Source organism: Artemia sp. Qi Xiang Cuo, chromosome 4 (genome assembly GCF_049724085.1).
Source record: "Artemia sp. Qi Xiang Cuo chromosome 4, ASM4972408v1, whole genome shotgun sequence".
In the NCBI taxonomy this organism is placed as follows: Eukaryota; Metazoa; Arthropoda; class Branchiopoda; order Anostraca; family Artemiidae; genus Artemia; species Artemia sp. Qi Xiang Cuo.
The window spans coordinates 29,207,428-29,228,906 of record NC_142797.1 but is presented as its reverse complement, the minus strand read 5'-3'; the positions used below and the strand labels follow the sequence as shown (position 1 = coordinate 29,228,906).

General features: G+C 36.9%; 1 protein-coding gene across 1 annotated transcript in view; it reads left to right on the top strand.

Moving 5' to 3' along the window:
• The first annotated feature begins 772 nt into the window (after window positions 1-772).
• Window positions 773-21,479, top strand: part of LOC148952966 (ionotropic receptor coreceptor Ir25a-like) — a 124,755-nt gene continuing 104,048 nt past the window's right edge. The window contains exons 1-4 of the mRNA XM_089087839.1: window positions 773-839; window positions 1,446-1,577; window positions 3,686-3,830; window positions 6,154-6,284. Of these exons, the coding sequence (XP_088943965.1) occupies window positions 773-839; window positions 1,446-1,577; window positions 3,686-3,830; window positions 6,154-6,284 (475 nt within the window). The remainder of the gene's footprint in view (window positions 840-1,445; window positions 1,578-3,685; window positions 3,831-6,153; window positions 6,285-21,479) is intronic.

Sequence of the window (21,479 nt, the reverse complement as noted above, 5' to 3'; positions counted from 1 at the left end):
AGAAAAAAAAATTAGATTAGCCACAAGATGGCAGAAGAACAGAACAACATTTATACCATCATAATGCTCATAAATTTCTCTATCTAATGGGCTCTAAGCAATTTTTTAGAAGCTGCTTACCTAGGGGTAACGTACAATTTTGCAAAGCAAAATATTTTCAAATACCACATAAAAAACTCTTACCTAGATTTTGTGATAGAAAGTTGCACATGCGACTACTATACTACATCCACAGATAGGCCAAGAGATGGCGTTTGAGGTGTGAGTAGCAATAGATTTTTAGCTTGAAGTTTTCTGTCAAAAGTACACGTGTCTCAACGGCCCCGCGTCCCAACGTACCCGACTCTCCCCTGTATAACTTAAAGTAATAAATTTGTAATTTTTCAGCATTTATTTTATCAAAAGTAAAATTAAAGTGAAGCTCCCTTATTTGGATGTAGCCTACACATAATTTAAATATATATTTTTGTAATTAAATCACTAAACAAACAGCTGCAAAAAGCTTAACAATCTTAATCTAGGTGTCCTTTGAAGTAAATTAGGAAACTTGAAACACGCCTTTGGTCGGGGGCATGACGATGTACAAGAATATATTCAAAATTAATTTATTCCTATTGCGTGATACAAAAATCCCAAAAATCATCATAGTTCTTCGATAATGTTGGAGCATATCATTAAAAATGAAACATTAAAGGAATTAAATATTGAATGTCAGCTTTTGGGAATTCTTTTCTATTTGATAGATATCAGATGTGAGATTGAAATAGCAGAGATGATATCTTCAATAAAGGCGTTGAGTTTTGGCTGTCTTGTGCATTTTTGCTTTACGTTAGACTACAGTAAGTGCTTTTATTTTCTAGATGTTTGCATTCATTTTCTGAAAATATTAACTTACTTTTCAGACACTTACTCTGAAATTCAGTCATTGTCTTTAAGATGTTTTCTAAAGGATATGCAGTTGTATATAAAAAAAATAATGAAATATCCTTAAGGTATCAACAATTCCTCTCAAAATGTTATTAAAATGTTTTTTTATAGAATTGGGGCAATATGTAAATTGATGTGCAATTGGAAATGCCATCACACTATACAAAGACGTCTCAGGAGTATAAATATAGTTAAGACCTGTACACAAGTTTTAGACAAAATAATTGCGCGAAAAGACATACTATATTTTGCATTTTTCAAATTCTTATATTTTTTTTCAAATATGTTTAAAAAAATGCATAATGCCTTTAGATATTGCTGTTGGAAAGCCAAAAATACTGAGCTACCTTTCCTTTTTTGCAAAAGAGCGAAAATTGTTTATGAAGCCGAATATCACCGTTCAATACGGAATTTTCAGAATCCAATAATCTGTTCAATGATGCTCACCCACGTAGGAATGAAACTTATTACAAAACTGTTGATAAATTACTTTTAATGTTGGTTCTCTTCGTTTCTAGTAATCGTTGGAGTTAGAGAAAGTCCTGTGTTAGAGACACTAAGAAGATCTTTTTCGCAGCTTGGAAAAAATGATGGAACCTTTAGCTATTTCACTGTTAATGACACTAATTATATAGTTGAACTAGACAAGTGTAAGTATATTTGGCTGTTCAAAATTCTAGGCTAATTTTCAATATTGTCAGGACAAAGATCAAACAGGAAAAATAGCAAAAAGTGAAAATGTGTTTTTAAAGATTTTGGAAAGAGGTGTTTTTGGAAAGATCCAATTGTTAAAACAAGAATGTAGACTACCAGAGTGCAAGTCAATAATAATATTTTATTTAGCTTATAGTGCCATATCAATTAGTTTTTAAGTTTGAGGCACAAAAACATGTTTCATCCCAATATTTGCCAATATACAGTACCTTTAATGAAATAAACACGCTTTCTCAAATGCAGCTAGGGGATAATCACCCCATAGAACCCTCTTAGGAGCCTAAGACCACGTTTTGGAACTTCAGGCCGCCTAATAAACTTAATTTTTTTTTCCATGGATTAACTATCTAAGCCTATTTCAAACGCTTTTTTAAGCTCAGTCTGTTTAGAGGAACAAGCATAAAATTTCCAGAAACTCAAAACCAGTTTCAGGTATCTCAGGTATGTCATGGCAACATTGCTGGGGAAGCTAACATTTAGGAGTAACAATGAAAAAGTGAGGTAGTCATAACACATCTTGTAACTATTCAATGACGATTTCCTAAGTTATAACTGCTATTACGCTTTCATTTTTTGTCTCAAAATATTATTTTTTTTTCTGGGTAGCCCGGAACATTTTTTTTTTGCATTTTAGAGGCAAAGAAAATTTTCTAGGTTCATTTTTAGCTTTTCATTATTCTTAGAAGTTCTACTTTTCTTAAGCCAACACGATTCTAGTTTGAGTTCAGAATAAAGCCCCTGACCAAGCATAAGCTGATGTTTTGTTGAAAAAGTCAAATGCTGTCTGGACTCCTAGAGCCAATCAATCATCCAATGAGCTATTTTAAAATCTAAGTTTAGATTAGACATATTCACGATTTAAAACTAAAGAACCTTTTAAATAGGCTAGTTTGACCTCCTGTCCTAATATTTTCTTGTAGTTCGACCTCCTTTCTCTGTGCGTAGTTGTATGTAACTTTCTTGATTCTGGATCCGTGATTGACAGTAATGTTTTGCCAATACAAAAAGTAAGTGATAAATAACTTGTCAGAAGATGCAGTAAACAGGGACAAATATACATTTCAGGAAAACCCCCATCTAGTTGGTTTAATCAAAATGTTGAGCTAAGTCTCTTGCGGTGCTCGATTGAGCCAAGCCATGCAAATAAAACAAAAGCTCAGCTTATTGTTAGTTTTTGCAAATCGTGATATATTGATTTTGCTGTTATTTAGAGCCATGTTCCTTGTGAATCAATCATCTAGTATTTATCTCTGAATTTTGTCTGGGGCCAAAGTCTTTTTTTTTTACTAATGCTGTTAGCTGTTCATGTTATAGCTACACCTACTACAATAACAAAATTAACCCAGGTTAGGATTGTGCGCAGACGAACAGAGCTCTTCATGTTCTCCTGTTAAAACTTTTTTCCTGGCATCCACCCACTAAACTCTTAAAGACTTTAGTATATCTCATTTCGAGCATGCGTACTGACAAAGAAGCTACGGGGTCGCGATTCTTTCAAATGTCCTAATTTCCATCCCTTTCTATTTATCTGGATTTCAATATAATTTACTAATTCGCCTATTTTTCTTTGTTTTGGATCCCCCACAAATAAATGCCTGGGAATATACTCGTCCGTTTGTGTCTGATTGTTGGAGCCTGTTGGCCCTTTTTTTTAAATTTTTACTAAGTTTGTATACTTTTGCGCGTTAGGCATGTCTTTTTTTGGCTAATCCCCCTCTCCACCCCGAAAATTTTTTATTGTAGTAATTGTACCTGTTCGTTTTATACCGGTCAAATTTTATTTGCCGTAATTTCTGATGGATTTATATTTGAACTGATTAATCTTTTTATTTTATGTTCTATTTAAATTTAATTTATTCATTCATAGGATAAATTTTGCTCGTTATAAGTTTGACTAATGATATTACTTATTCTGATTGCTTCAAGTTTCAATATCCTTCGGGTCTCGATGTTGTTCCTCAGGTTTCCGTATTGTTGAATACATGTAGGTAATTTATTTTTTTTGCTTGTTTGAAGGAATAGTAATGTCACTATTAAATTTCAGTGTGCACTTTGCTTGTTAATGGAAGGAAAAGGGTTCCAGTGATGCTTGACACTGGACACGCTTCTACTAAAATGGCACGATCTCTCGCAAATGACCTCAATATACCCCTCATTACGCTAGCTGCTACCTTATCTGAACAGATCGAGTAAGTATTATTTCAAAGACAGGATGTCGGTAATCATAGAGTGCTACTAAAAATACTTTCAGTTGAGACAGAAAAGCTTAAGGAAAAGTGGAATTTTTTCCTGAGAGCGTCCCATCCAGTGCAGAGAAGTAGGTTGGGCTTTCAGCACCCGAGGAAAAATTCGGTTTTTGTCCTCTCCTCCCCACCATCACAACCGTCTTTTAAGTAGATCATTGCACTGAAAACAAAACGAGTAAACATAGCCTAGTTTAGCAGCCCCACAGAGGCTCCGCTTTTGGGACAGGTCCGCCAAAGTTTTGCCTATTCTAGCCATTTTTCTGCTTTTGAGAAGAAAGCTTCGGTGAAACAAGCAAACAATTAGGTAATGGTTTCAAATTTAAGTTACTTTAAAATTTAGAAACTATTAAGGTGTCAAACTATTTAGGCCTAATTGCCAAAATATTTTTTGTTTTACAATAATAAATAGAACGTTTTTTTTGCTGTTCATTGGTTTGCCATATTGTTTTGGGTTTGGGACTGAGGCACAGAAAATGTGTTGTACGTCCATCCTAAATATTAGCAGTTGTCATATTTGTCAAGAATTTGGAATTTACCCTTCGCTCTTTACGTATTAGTGGTATTAGAAAGTTGCCCCATGGCAAGAAAATCAGACAAGGAGAGCCATAATTTCTTTTGTAGATGGTCAATATTTTTGTCAATAAAATGAACAAGCATTGCAATCCTCAAATAGCGGGAATAAGATTGGCTAAGGGTTTTCCAACAGAATTGTAAGAACAGTTCAGGTTCTTTAATAATCAATAACATTTTTTTTTTAAACTATCAAATTAATGGCCCGCAGTGAGGTTAACTTGGGCGTTGACTAGACTTAGATCAAAACATAAACTGAATGAAAAATGGAGTTCTATCCCGCTTTCCAGGGCTATAGTGAAAGAAATGCTAAGACTGCTAGGCCACGTTTCACGCATGAAGGATGACAGATTGCTAAGACTCATGCTTTTTGGACACTCCTTTGGTGTCAAGCGAAAAGTAGGTCATCCCTGAATAGGATGGAAAGAGGTCATAAGAATGGATCTTAGAGGAAATTGGAACTACGTGGAAACAGTTTAAAGAGAGAAGCTTTGAACACATTGGGCTGGAGGAGGGGTTTGCGCAGCTGTGTTGGCCTCGGGAGCATTGGTGTTGCAGTGAGTTCTGAGTGGTAGTAGTAATAGTAAAAGAAATATCTACCCAAAATAAAAAAAACTGATCCTCCGACATATAAAAAAATATATGTCAGTTTTATTTATATTCTTATATAGGATCTATATCTTACGATATAACGTCTACGGAATTACTACAGCTAAGGAGTATTTTCTAATTTATGGACTTACTTCAAAAAAAAAATTCAAAAATAGAAAGTTTTTGGATAGAAACAGAGAGTGAAGTTGAAACTTAAAGAGACAAAAATTTCTGGTTCTTAGTTTATGCAATGTATATCTGCAAAACGGGTTCAAATAAACCGACTCACAATATTGGGTATTAGTTTATAGAAATAAAGGAGGCGGGCTAAACAAAACTTATTAGAATTAACGGTTGATATGGTAGTTCTGTCTTTTCCGAGTCCAGTATGGATTCGAGCTCTGTGGGAGCGGTTGGGAAGCGTCCCTAAGCTCATGCCTTCAGCTCATACGAATATATCCCTACGAGATACGCCTGAAGGAATCTATATCTTCGCAATTGTTTTTTTTTTTAACTTTTGTCTTCCATGAGATAAACTTGACACTCTCTACTGGATTTCTTTTATTTCTGTAATCGCAGCATAGTTGTACTTAGAAGCACCTATTAAAATATAAGAAATACACGTATATTTTACAGTCAACATTTTTTTTGGAAACTGGTATCTGTCAGAAATAGAAAGTATAGAATTAACATTCGATTAACTAAAATATTCAAAAGTAATTTGAATTACTGACAAAGTAGTATAAAAGCTGGTGATGCTCATATATCACTTCTTTTTATATATATATATATATATATATATATATATATATATATATATATATATATATATATATATATATATATATATATATATATATATATATATATATATATATATATATATATATATATATATATATATATATATATATATATATATATATATATATATATATATATATATATATATATATATATATATATATATATATATATATATAATGATGCTAATAATACAAAAATGTTGGGCTGGCAAATATCTGATTTCTGTCTAAGAGTAGCATTTCAAAAAAATAGTTTTAATTTCTGAAATAAAACAATTCATTTGAGCTCATTCTTTTAGGCTGCCCACGATTCGAGATAATTTTGCAATTACAATCCATTCACCAAGTGATCTGCAAGGCATGGCTATGAGAGATCTTGTCACCAAGATGAACATTACACGTGCAGCTATTTTATACGACGATTCTTACTGTAAGTATGTATACTTATACACACACACACACACACACTATATATATATATATATATATATATATATATATATATATATATATATATATATATATATATATATATATATATATATATATATATATATATATATATATATATATTTATAATATAAATATAAGTAGAGATGGGGGCGCTACTCCGGGACGAACCACGTGGTTTATGGTTTTTGTCAGTGAGAATTTGAAAAACAGGAATTTTGTCACATATATGGATGGTTTTATGGATTTTGTCAGTGAGAATGAAAAAACAGGAATTTTATCACATTTATGTCTGTTTTCATGGATGGTTATGTGTGTTGATTTATTGATGGTTTTATGGATTTTGTCAGTGAGAATGAAAAAACAGGAAGTTTGTCACATTTATGTCTGTTTTTATGGATGGTTTTGTGTGCAGGTCGATTTATGTATGGTTTTATTGATTTTGTCAGTGAGAATGAAAAAACAGGAAGTTTGTCACATTTATGTCTGTTTTTATGGATGGTTATGTGTGTTGATCAATTTATTTGATGTTTTTATGGATTTTGTCAGTGAGAATGGAAAAACAGGAACTTTGTCACTTTCATGGACTATAGAGTCATTAGGGAGAACACGTGGTTAAAGGGGTCAATGTTATTGTTGTTGTTTTGGGCACGCGATAGAGTCATTGGAGAGAACACGTGGTTAATGGGGTCAATGTTGTTGTTGTTGTTTTGGGCACGTGATAGAGTCATAAGGGGGAACACGTGGTTAATGGGGTCAATGTTATTGTTGTTGTTTTGTGCACTCGATAGAGTCATTAGGGAGAACTCATGGTTAATGGGGTCAATGTTATTGATGTTGTTTTGGGCTCGCGATAGAGTAATTAGGGAGAACACGTAGTTAATGGGGTCAATGTTATTGGTGTTGTTTTGAGCACGCGATAGAGTCATTAGGGAGAACACGTGGTTAATGGGGTCAATGTTGTTGTTGTTGTTCAATGCAGATGTTATGAGTTTCCAGGAGATCGCGTGTTTCCAATATTTGTTGTTCGAGCCAAATGTTACGAGTTCCCGGGAAACAGTCAGACCGCGTGTTTCCAATATTTGTTGTTCAATGCAAATGATATGAGTTTCCGAGAGATCGCGTGTTTCCAGTATTTGTTGTTCGAACCAAATGGTATGAGGTCCCTGGAAACAGGTAATTAATGTCTGACAGATAACGTAAAGTTAATTAATGTCTTTGGATTTCGAACAGAAATGTTTCCGAGAAACAGTTAGATCCCCATGATGTCATGATCGTTTGAATTGTCTCCGGCGCGAAGTTTATTAATGTCTGGAGTTCTTCCAGAAGAATCGTTTTCGAGCAAATGTTTTGATCTTAGCGCGCGAAAAGGTTTCCAAATAATTGAAATAAGCCAGCGCAGGGATGCCAAACAAAAGGAACATGTTGAAATTCCGTTTGGGGATAATTTTGGCGAAACCGTTTTAGCTATTTTATGGAACTATTTCGACGAAACAGTTAGAAACATTATAAAATATGATTTTTGAAGAGATTTTAGAAGAGAATTTAATGGTGAAACTCTGTGGTCGTTATAATACACAAGTTCCATTTGAACAGTGTTGTGAGATCCCACTACCCCAACCCCAAAGGGCACCAATCCCCCATACCCCAACCCCAAAGGGTTCCAATCCCCCTACCTCAACCCCGAAGGAAGCCCCCGGTCCTCAAGGGTCCCCCCAAGCTCCCAAAGGCCCCCCACACCCCAAAGGCTCACCCCGGGCCCCCAGAGGCCCTCCCCCGGTCCCCAAAGGTCCACCGGGATCACAAAGGACCATTCGACCCTCAAGGGTCCTCTAGACCCCCAATGGCCCTCCACCAGTCCCAAAAGGTCCCCGCGACCCCCAAAGGCCCTCCCCGATCCTCAAAGGCCCCCCAGGCACCCCAAAGGCCCCCCCCACCCCCCAAAAACCCCCCCCCCGCCCCCAAAGGTCCACCGGGCTCCCAAAGGGCCCCCGGACCCCCAAAGACTCCTGAGCCCCACATTATAATACTTTTTAAGGCTTTATTATATCTTTTCAGAAAAAATTATTATTTTAGGGGATTATTTCGGCAAAACATTTAGAGGCATTTTAAAATATGATTTATGAAGATATTTTAGAAGAGAATTTGAGGGTCAAACTCCGTGGTCGTTATAATACATAAGTTCCATTTGAATAGTGTTGTGAGTTCCTCTACCCCAACCCCAAAGGGCTCCGATCCCCCTACCCCAACCCCAAAGGGTTCCAATCCCCCTACCTCAACCCCGAAGGAAGCCCCCGGTCCTCAAGGCCCCCCCACGCTCCCAAAGAACCTCCAGACCCAAAAGACTCCCCGGGCTCCCAAAGGCCCTTCCCCTTTCCCCAAATGTCCACCGGGCTCCCAACGGACCAATTGGCGCTCAAGGTCTTCCCCGTCCCCCAACGGCCCGACCCGGGCCCCCCAAGGCCCCCCACGGGCCGCAAGGGCCCCCCCAGACCCCCACAGGCTCTCCCCGGGTCCCCAAAGGTCCTCCCCCGGTCCCCAAAGGGCCACTGGGCTCCCAAAATACCACCCACTCCTCGAGGGCCCTGGATCCCCAAACACCTTTCCTGGGCCCCAAAGGCCCCCCTGGTCCCCAACGGTCCCCTGGGCTCCAAAAAGACCACCCACTGCCAACGGGGCCCCCGAACCCCCAAAGACTCCTGAGCCACCCATTATAATACTTTGTTAAGGCTTTATTATATCTTTTCTGAACAAGTTCCTTTCATAATTTCATTCCTCAACCCATTTTCCAACCTCAAAGAGTCACCTCCCCATTTCCTAAATACTTTCTTGAATTTTTTAACATGGTATTTTTTTAACTTTTTTACGTATCTTAAAATGACATGAACACAAAAAACTCACACACACACGCACAAAAACTTACACACACACACACAAACAAAACTTACACAAACACACACGAAAAAGTACACATGCACACGCCAAAACTTACACACACAAAAACTTACACACACACACACAAGAACTTACACACACACACACAAACTTACACACACACACACACACAAAAAACTAAAACACAATAAAAATTACACACACACACACACACACACAAAATTACACACACACAAAATAGAAAAGAAACAAAAACAAATACACACACACACAAAAACGAACACACTAACGCAAAAACAAAACTGAACAATGAAGATAAAAATAAAAAAACTACTAAACCACACAAACACAAATACAACAATGCACACGAAATTACACACACACACACAAAACTTGCACACACACGAAAACTTACACACACACACGAAAACTCACACACACACGCCAAAACGTACACACACACACAAAAATACAAAAACCAACAAAAAAAGAAACATACACATTCATAAGAGCACATAAAAGCACACCCAAACTTACATAAACACAAACACGTACACACACACACAATTAGACAAAAAAAATTACGATATTTATGCACAGTTATGTTTAAGCAATAAATATCTTAAGCCTCAACCGTTTTTATTCCTTAGAATAGTCCATCGCCATGAAAATTATACTTTCAGATTCAACATGTCAGGGAACAAACTTTCAGGCTCAGCATGTAAGAGAACCCTAAATGCTCATCCCAAAAAGAGGTAAGTTAACCCTAAACGCTCAAAGAATTTCTCTGAAATTACACTTTCAGGTTCAGCATGTAAGAGAACCCTAAATTCTAATCTCAAAAAATGTAAGTTAACCCTAAACGCTTAAAGAATTTCATCACAAAATCTTACACACACACAAAAAATTACACACACACGCCAAAACTTACACACACAAAAACGTACACACACACACACACACACAAACTTACACACACACACACAAAAACTAACACCCACACACAAAAGCTTACACACACAAAAACTAACACACACACACACACAAAAGCTTACACCCACACGCAAAAACTTACATGCACACAAAAACTTACATGCACACAAAAACTTACACACACACACACAAAAAATTAAACACACACGCAAAAACTTACACACACACACAAAAAATTACACACACACACACAAAAATTAACACACACGCACAAAAACTTACACACACACACAAAAACTTTAACACACACACACACGAAAACTTACACACACACACGAACACTTACACACACACACGCCAAAACTTACACACACACAAAAACTTACACACACACACACACAAAAACTTACACATGCATACGAAAACTTACATGCATACAAAAACTAACATGCACACAAAAACTTACACACACACACAATTAGACAAAAAAAATTAAAATTTTCCACTTCAGTTCAGATTTTTCTCAAACAGATGAAAAAATTTAAAATACTGTAAAAAATTTTTCATAGAAGTTAAAAAAGTTCAAGTTCTCTTCAGAATTTTATAAATTAAAATTAAATAAGTTACTGATCGATTCTAATTTCACTAGAGAAAATAAAAAGCTTCCACATCAGTTTTAAGTTCACCAAGACATAAAAAATTTTAAGTTCACTTCTAAATTTTTCCGTAGAAGATAGGAAAAGCTATCCTAAGATTGTAATTATTTTCCTTAAAGATGAAAAGAATCACTTAAATTCTAATTTTCTTAAATCCTGAAATGACATGAAATATGCTTACGGCTCTACCAATCGTACTCTGTGCTTGTTCATGGACACGACGCGGCTTTCCCACTGGTACTCTATGGCAGGTTATCGACACTACCTAGTTTATTGTATGCATTAAATCAGTATTTTTTACGCAGTGGAAGGATAAACACACATTTCATATCTGTAAAAAAGTGAGGATGAATTATTCGACGAACGTCTGTGTACATGATAAAATCATTGTCGTATTGAATGCTGACAAGGAGAAATACCTGAACTATGAAACGAGTGCAAGCGGTAACACTATTGGAAATGTATGCATGCGTTGTCATGACAGCGAGAAGTTCGATTTCGTTGGACTATCGAAATCATTCAAAATTGCTCAAGGTGGATATGCGAGAGTGAGAGCACCAGAGATGATAGTGCTAAAGGAGAATGCCAACCTAAAAATAATTGTCGATGATCGGGGACAACTCCTTGCTTACAGTTCTGGTAGCACGATACCTATTGATAGATCCTATTCCCATCGTTCTGGTATTACTATTCAAATGAAAGCAAAGAAGAAAAGAAAGGCCTACTGCTGCACTAGTGTAATAAATCATATCATGTCTACCTGCCAGAACTGCCATCTATGTAAAAATAATGTGAGAATAAACAGTGAAATCACAGGCAGAATAAAAAGGACATTAGCAGACAATATCACCAATGAATATAAAGATGAATTGACGGAAAGTGAAGCGCAAGTGTACTAATAATGTTTAATAATGTATTTAACATATTTTTATATTAATATTCTACATCTCATTATTTCATTAAAAATATTTTATACATTATTTTGTTAAGTGTACATTATTTTAGGGTATGCTAGAACGTCAAACGTTCAGAATATCTATTGAAAAGGTCAGAGATGAAAGAAAAAGAATTTTTAGAGATAAAGATACTACTAGCAGGCTCAATGTTTCATAGAAGATAGAAAAGTTCAAGATCTCTTCTGAATTTTACCAAAGAACACAATTCACTTCTAATTTCACCAGTGAAAATAAAAAGCTTCCACTTCAGTTTTAAGTTCACCAAGACTTAAAAAATTTAAAGTTCACTTCTAAATTTTTCTGTAGAAGATAGGAAAAGTTATGCTATGAAATGCAGGAGTTGGAATATTTCAGTAGTGTTTTGTTGTGCTTTACCATATCACAGTTACATTGTCTTAATTTTTCAAATTTCATTTTGAATTTCTGTCGTGAAATGCAAGAGTTGGAATATTTCAGTAGTGACTTGCTGTGCTTTACCTTCTCACAGTTACATTCTCTTGATTTTTCGAAGTTCATTTTGAATTTCTGTCATGGAATGCAAGAGTTGGAAAATTGGGGTCTTAGTCCACCAGCTCAGTATTGGGGTCCCAGTCCACCAGCCTGAACGGTGGAAATTCACTAGCTCAGAATTGGGGTCTTAGTCCACCAGCCCTAAATGGTGGAAATCCACTAGCTCAATATTGGGGTCTCAGTCCACCAGCCTGAATGGTGGAAATTCACTAGCTCAGAATTAGGGTCTTACTCCACCAGCCTGAATGGTGGAAATTCACTAGCTCAGAATTAGGGTCTTAGTCCACCAGCCCGAATAGTTGAAATTCAAATTAGACGAGGTTACATGCGCACACACACACAGAGAGAGACGACTAACACACAGGGACAACACACACAAAGAGACGACACACACAGAAAGAAACTGAATGACAATATGAATATGATCAGGAATTGTTTACAAGTCAGGTTGGCCGAGTGGTTAAGGCACTAGAATCAAGATCTGGTCCCCATAAGGGGTCGTGGGCTCGAGACCCATACCTGACAATTTTTTTTTCTTATTCTAAATTTTTGGAAACAGCTCTGTTTCTGACCGTTTAAGTTTTGATATTAGTGTTGTCAGTCAAAAGCTATGACCTTGAGAAAAGAGCTTGAGAGAATTGCCTGATTATCGAAAAATGGGAAACATCCTCCAAAAGTTGACAGGAATGCACCCTCCAGCACTTTGTGGGATATGTTGAATAAAATATGCAAAGTCGACATAGCTTTATTTCATTTTTTTTTAAGGTTAATTTAGACGAGGTTCTGAATTTTCTTAGAGAAGAGAAAAAAGTTAGCTCAATTCTGAACTTTACAATTGAAACTGAATTACAATATGAATATGATCAAGAATTGTTTACAAGTCAGGTTGGCCGAGTGGTTAAGGCGCTAGACTTAGGATCTGGTCCCCATATGGGGTCATGAGTTCGAGTCCCACACCTGACAATTTTTTTTCTTATTCTAAATCTTTGGAAACAGCCTCTATTTCTGACCGTTTAAGTTTTGATGTTAGTGTTGTCAGTCAAAAGCTATGACCTTGAGAAAAGAGCTTGAGAGAATTACCTGATTATCAAAAAATGGGGAAACATCTTCCAAAAGTTGACAGGAATGCACCCCTCTAGCGCAGTGTCGGACATGTTTAATAAAATATGCACAGTCGACTTAGCTTTATTTCATTTTTTAAAGGTTAATTTAGACGAGGTTCTGAATTTTCTTAAAGAGAAAAAGTTAGCTCAATTCTGAACTTTACCAATGAAACTGAATTACAATATGAATGTGATCAAGAATTGTTTACAAGTCAGGTTGGCCAAGTGGTTAAGACGCTAGACTTAAGATCTGGTCCCCATATGGGGTCGTGGGTTCGAGTCCCACACCTGACAATTTTTTTCTTATTCTAAATCTATAGAAACAGCCTATATTTCTGTCCGTTTAAGTTTTGATGTTAGTGTTGTCAGCCAAAAGCTATGACCTCGAGAAAAGAGCATGAGAACATCGTCATGACTATCAAAAAATGAGGAAACATCCTCCAAAAGTCGACAGGAATGCACCCCTCCAGCGCTTTGTCGGATATGTTGAATAAAATATGCAAAGTCGACATAGCTTTATTTCATTTCTTTAAGGTTAATTTAGACGAGGTTATGTGAATGAAAATGAAAAAAGCTCACACTTCAGCTCTTAATTTCTCAAAGACATAAAACATTCAAAGTTCTCTTCTAATTTTTCCAAGCAAATAAAAAGGTTCTACTTCAGTTCTGTTTTTTCTCAAAGAGATGAAAAATTTAAAGTTCTATTCTAATTTTAAATTAAATTTTAGCTCCTTTGTCTTATGGATTTACCCCTCAAATTTTTTAATTAGAAAATGAGTGACTCGTTCTATTATTAAAGACAATCGTTCAAACTCGTTCATCTAACCTCCAAAACAATAGGTTAGGTTAGGTATAAATAAATATTAATAAATAAATAGAAACATTTCTACATTTTTAAGTTAGGTTAGGTTAACTTATCATGAGCGCTCATGATAAGTTAACCTAACCTTTTCCGGCGAGTATGGTTAGGTTAGGCTAGATTAAGTTAGGTTTGGTTAAGTTAGGTTAGGTTAGCCCACGTACGCTTCACTGAGGTTAGCTTAGGTTAGGTGAGAGACAGGCAAAAAGTTAGGTGTATGATTAGGTTAGATTAAGTTAGGTTAGGTTAGGTTAGGCTAGGTTAGCCTATATACGCGCGCGTACGTAGGCTAACCTAACCTAACCTAACCTAACCTAACTTAATCTAACCTAACCTAACCTAATCATACACCTAACTTTTTTCCTGTCTCTCACCTAACCTAAGCTAACCTAAGTGAAGCGTACATAGGCTAACCTAACCTAACTTAACCTAACCTAACTTAATCTAGCTAACCTAACCTAACCATACTCGCCGGAAAAGGTTAGGTTAACTTATCATGAGCGCTCATGATAAGTTAACCTAACCTAACTTAAACATGTAGAAATGTTTCTATTTATTTATTAATATTTATTTATACCTAACCTAACCTATTGTTTTGGAGGTTAGATGAACGAGTTTGAACGATTGTCTTTAACAATAGAACGAGTCCCTCATTTTCTAATTAAAAAATTTGAGGGGTAAATCCATAAGATAAAGGAGCTAAAATTTAATTTAAAATTATAATAGAACTTTAAATTTTTCATCTCTTTGAGAAAAAAACAGAACTAAAGCAGAACCTTTTTATTTTCTTGGAAAAATTAGAAGAGAACTTTGAATGTTTTATGTCTTTGAGAAATTAAGAGCTGAAGTGTGAGCTTTTTTTATTTTCATTCACATAACCACGTCTAAATTAACCTTAAAGAAATGAAATAAAGCTATGTCGACTTTGCATATTTTATTCAACATATCCGACAAAGCGCTGGAGGGGTGCATTCCTGTCGACTTTTGGAGGATGTTTCCCCATTTTTCGATAATCATGGCGATTTTCTCAAGCTCTTTTCTCAAGGTCATAGCTTTTGGCTGACAACACTAACATCAAAACTTAAACGGTCAGAAATAGAGGCTGTTTCTATAGATTTAGAATAAGAAAAAAATTGTCAGGTGTGGGACTCGAACCCACGACCTCATATAGGGACCAGATCTTAAGTCTAGCGCCTTAACCACTCAGCCAACCTGACTTCTAAACAATTCCTGATCTTATTCATATTGTAATTCAGTTTCATTGGTAAAGTTCAGAATTGAGCTAACTTTTTCTCTTCTTTAAGAAAATTCAGAACCTCGTCTAAATTAACCTTAAAAAATGAAATAAAGCTATGTCGACTTTGCATATTTTATTCAACATGTCCGACAAAGCGCTGGAGGGGTGCATTCCTGTCGACTTTTGGAGGATGTTTCCCCATTTTTCGATAATCAGGCAATTATCTCAAGCTCTTTTCTCAAGGTCATAGCTTTTGACTGACAACACTAATATCAAAACTTAAACGTTCAGAAATAGAGGCTGTTTCCAAAGAATTAGAATAAGAAAAAAACTTGTCAGGTGTGGGACTCGAACTCATGAACCCATATGGGGACCAGATCCTAAGTCTAGCGCCTTAACCACTCGGCCAACCTGACTTGTAAACAATTCTTGATCATATTCATTTTGTAATTCAGTTTCATTGGTAAAGTTCAGAATTGAGCTAACTTTTTCTCTTTAAGAAAATACAGAACCTCGTCTAAATTAACCTTTAAAAAATGAAATAAAGCTAAGTCGACTGTGCATATTTTATTCAACATATCTGACAATGCGCTAGAGGGGTGCATTCCTGTCGACTTTTGGAAGATGTTTCCCCATTTTTTGATAATCAGGCAATTCTCTCAAGCTCTTTTCTCAAGGTCATAGCTTTTGACTGACAACACTAATATCAAAACTTAAACGGTCAGAAATAGAGGCTGTTTCCAAAGATTTAGAATAAGAAAAAAAATTGTCAGGTATGGGACTCGAGCCCACGACCCCGTATGGGGACCAGATCTTGAGTCTAGTGCCTTAACCACTCGGCCAACCTGACTTGTAAACAATTCCTGATCATATTCATATTGTAATTCAGTTTCTTTCTGTGTGTGTCGTCTCTTTGTGTGTGTTGTCCCTGTGTGTTAGTCGTCTCTCTTTGTGTGTGTGTGCGCACGTAACATCGTCTAATGTGAATTTCAGCCATTCAGGCTGGTGGACTAAGACCCCAATTCTGAGCTAGTGAATTTCCACCATTCAGGCTGGTGGAGTAAGACCCTAATTCTGAGCTAGTGAATTTCCACCATTCAGGCTGGTGGACTGAGACCCCAATATTGAGCTAGTGGATTTCCACCATTCAGGCTGGTGGACTAAGACCCCAATTCTGAGCTAGTGAATTTCCACCGTTCAGGCTGGTGGACTGGGACCCCAATACTGAGCTGGTGGACTAAGACCCCAATTTTCCAACTCTTGCATTCCATGACAGAAATTCAAAATGAACTTCGAAAAATCAAGAGAATGTAACTGTGAGAAGGTAAAGCACAGCAAGTCACTACTGAAATATTCCAACTCTTGCATTTCACGACAGAAATTCAAAATGAAATTTGAAAAATTAAGACAATGTAACTGTGATATGGTAAAGCACAACAAAACACTACTGAAATATTCCAACTCTTGCATTTCATAGCATAACTTTTCCTATCTTCTACAGAAAAATTTAGAAGTGAACTTTAAATTTTTTAAGTCTTGGTGAACTTAAAACTGAAGTGGAAGCTTTTTATTTTCACTGGTGAAATTAGAAGTGAATTGTGTTCTTTGGTAAAATTCAGAAGAGATATAGAACTTTTCTATCTTCTATGAAACATTGAGCCTGCTAGTAGTATCTTTATCTCTAAAAATTCTTTTTCTTTCATCTCTGACCTTTTTAATAGATATTCTGAACGTTTGACGTTCTAGCATACCCTAAAATAATGTACACTTAACAAAATAATGCATAAAATATTTTTAATGAAATAATGAGATGTAGAATATTAATATAAAAATATGTTAAATACATTATTACACATTATTAGTACACTTGCGCTTCACTTTCCGTCAATTCATCTTTATATTCATTGGTGATATTGTCTGCTAATGTCCTTTTTATTCTGCCTGTGATTTCACTGTCTATTCTCACATTATTTTTACATAGATGGCAGTTCTGGCAGGTAGACATGATATGATTTATTACACTAGTGCAGCAGTAGGCCTTTCTTTTCTTCTTTGCTTTCATTTGAATAGTAATACCAGAATGATGGGAATAGGATCTATCAATAGGTATCGTGCTACCAGAACTGTAAGCAAGGAGTTGTCCCCGATCATCGACAATTATTTTTAAGTTGGCATTCTCCTTTAGCACTATCATCTCTGGTGCTCTCACCCTCGCATATCCACCTTGAGCAATTTTGAATGATTTCGATAGTCCAACGAAATCTAACTTCTCGCTGTCATGACAACGCATGCATACATTTCCAATAGTGTTACCGCTTGCACTCGTTTCATAGTTCAGGTATTTCTCCTTGTCAGCATTCAATACGACAATAATTTTTTCATGTGCACATACGTTCGTCGAATAATTCATCCTCACTTTTTTACAGATATGAAATGTGTGTTTATCCTTCCACTGCGTAAAAAATACTGATTTAATGCATACAATAAACTAGGTAGTGTCGATAACCTGCCATAGAGTACCAGTGGGACAGCCACGTCGAGTCCATGAACAAGCACAGAGTACGATTGGTAGAGCCGTAAGTATATTTCATATCATTTCAGGATTTAAGAAAATTAGAATTTAAGTGAATCTTTTCATCTTTAAGGAAAATAATTACAATCTTAAGATAGCTTTTCCTATCTTCTAGGGAAAAATTTAGAAGTGAACTTAAAATTTTTTATGTCTTGGTGAACTTAAAACTGCCGTGGAAGTTTTTTATTTTCTCGGGTGAAATTAGAATTGATCAGTAACTTATTTCATTTTCATTGATAAAATTCTGAAGAGAACTTGAACTTTTTTAACTTCTATGAAAAATTTTGAACAGTATTTTAAATTTTTTCATCTGTTTGAGAAAAATCTGAACTGAAGTGGAAAATTTTAATTTTTTTGTCTAATTGTGTGTGTGTAAGTTTTTGTGTGGATGTTAGTTTTTGTGTGATCGTAAGTTTTCGTATGCATGTGTAAGTTTTTGTGTGTGTGTGTGTGTGTGTGTGTAAGTTTTTGTGTGTGTGTAAGTTTTTGTGTGTGTGTGTGTAAGTTTTAGTGTGTGTGTGTCAGTTTGTGTGTGTGTGTGTTAGTTTTTGCGCGTGTGTGTAAGTTTTTGTGTGTGTGTGTGTATGTTTTAGTGTGTGAGTGTTAGGTTTTTTGTGTGAGTGTAATTGTTTGAGAGTGTGTGTAAGTTTATGTGTGATTTTAATAGTTTGTGTGAATGTTATTTTTTTAGTGAGTGTGTAAGTTTTTTTGTGTGTGTGTGTAAGTTTTTGTGTGTAATATTTTGTGTGTGTGTGTAATTTTTTGTTTGTGTGTGTGTGTGTGTGTGTAAGTTTTTTTGTGTTTAAGTTTTGGAGTGTGTGTGTAAGTGTTTGTGTGTGTGTAAGCTTTTGTGACGAAATTCTTTAAGCGTTTAGGGTTAACTTACTTTTTTTGAAATTAGCATTTAGGGTTCTCTTACATGCTGAACCTGAAAGTGTAATTTCAGAGAAATTTTTTGAGCGTTTAGGGTTAACTTACCTCTTTTTTGGGATGAGCATTTAGGGTTCTCTTACATGCTGAGCCTGAAAGTTTGTTCCCTGACATGTTGAATCTGAAAGTATAATTTTCATGGCGATGGACTATTCTAAAGAATAAAAACGGTTGAGGCTTAAGATATTTATTGCTTAGACATAACTGTGCATAAATATCGTAATTTTTTTGTCTAATTGTGTGTGTGTGTAAGTTTTTGTGTGCATGTAAGTTTTTGTGTGCATGTAAGTTTTCGTGTGCAAGTGTAAGTTTTTGTGTGTGTGTGTGTGTGTAATTTTTGTGTGTGTGTTTTCGTTTTGGAGTGTGTGTGTAAGTTTTCGTGTGTGTGTGTAAGTTTTCGTGCGTGTGCAAGTTTTTGTGTGTGTGTGTAAGTTTTTGTGCGTGTGTGTAAGTTTTTGTGTGTGTGTTATTTTTTGTGTGAATGTTAGTTTTTGTGTGCATGTAAGTTTTTGCGAGTGGGTGTAAGTTTTCGTGTGTGTGTGTTAGTTTTTGTGTGTCTTAGCTTTTGTGTGTGGGTGTAGGTTTGTGTGTTTTTGTTTTTGTGTGTTATTTTTATTGTGTGTTTGTTTTTTGTGTGTGTGTGTGTGTGTAAGTTTTTGTGTGTGTGTGTCTTATTTTGTTTGTTTGTAATTTTTTGGGTGTGTGTGTTATTTTTCGTGTGTGTGTGTGTAAGTTTTGTGTGTGTGTGTGTGTGTACGTTTTTGTGCGTGTGTGTGAGTTTTTTGTGTTCATGTCATTTTAAGATACGTAAAAAAGTTAAAAAAATACCATGTTAAAAAATTCAAGAAAGTATTTAGGAAATGGGGAGGTGACTCTTTGAGGTTGGAAAATGGGTTTAGGAATGACATTATGAAAGGAACTTGTTCAGAAAAGATATAATAAAGCCTTAAAAAGTATTATAATGGGGGGCTCAGGAGTCTTTGGGGGTTCGGGGGCCCCTTTGGCATTGGTGGTCTTTTTGGAGCCCAGGGGACCTTTGGGGACCGGGGGGGGCCGTTGGGGCCCAGGGAAGGCGTTTGGGGATCCAGGGTCCTCGAGGATTAGGTGGTATTTTGGGAGCCCAGTGGACCTTTGGGGACCGGGGGAGGACCTTTGGGGACCCGGGGAGAGCCTTTGGGGGTCTGGGGGGCCCTTGAGGACCGGGGTGGGCCTTTGGAGGCCCGGGTAGGGCCTTTTGGGGTCTGGGGGGCCCTTGAGCGCCAATTGGTCCTTTGGGAGCCCGGTGGACCTTTGGGGACAGGGGAAGGGCCTTTGGGAGCCGGGGAAGTCTTTGGGGTCTGGAAGTTCTTTGGAAGCTTGGGGGGGCCTTGAGGACTAGGGGCTTCCTTCGGGGTTGAGGTATGGGGATTGGAACCCTTTGGGGTTGGGGTAGGGGGAGCGGAACCCTTTGGGATGGGGGGCGGGGGATCGGAACCCTTTTGGGTTGTGGTAGAGGAACTCACAACACTATTCAAATGGAACTTGTGTATTATAACGACCACGGAGTTTGACCCTCAAATCCTCTTCTAAAATCTCTTCATAAATCATATTTTAAAATGTTTCTAACTGTTTCGCCGAAATAATTCCCTAAAATAATAATTTTTTCTGAAAAGATATAATAAAGCCTTAAAAAGTATTATAATGTGGGGCTCAGGAGTCTTTAGGGGTCCGGGGGCCCTTTGGGAGCCCGGTGGACCTTTGGGGACCAGGGGAGGGTTTTTGGGGGTTCGGGAGGCCTTTTGGGTGTCTGGGGGGGCTTTGAGGATCGGGGAGGGCCTTTGGGGGGCCGGGGGACCTTTGGGGACTGGTGGAGTTCCATTGGGGGTCTGGGGGACCCTTGAGGGTCGAATGATCCTTTGGGATCCTGGTGGACCTTTGGGGACCAGGGGAGGGCTTCTGGGGGCCCGGGGTGAGCCTTTGGGGTGTGGGGGGCCTTTGGGAGCTTGGAGGGACCCTTGAGGACCGGATGCTTCCTTCGGGGTTGAGGTAGGGGGATTGGAACCCTTGTGGGTGGGGCTATGGGGATTGGTTCCCTTTGGGGTTGAGGTAGTTGGATCTCACAACACTGTTCAAATGGAACTTGTGTACCACAGAGTTTCACCATTAAATTGTCTTCTAAAATCTCTTCAAAAGTCACATTTTATAATGTCTCTAACAGTTTCGTCGAAATAGTTCCATAAAATAGATAAAACAGTTTCGCTAAAACTATCCCTAAACGTAATATCAGCATGTTCCTTTTGTTTAGCATCCCTGCGCTGGCTTATTTCAATTATTTGGAAACCTTTTCGCGCGCTAAGATCAAAACATTTTCTCGGAAACGATTCTTCTGGAAGAACTCCAGACATTAATAAACTTCGCGCCGGAGACAATTCAAACAATCATGACATTACGTGTGATCTAACTGTTTCTCGGAAACATTTCTGTTCGAAATCCAAAGACATTAATTAACTTTACGTTATCTGTCAGACATTAATTAACTGTTTCC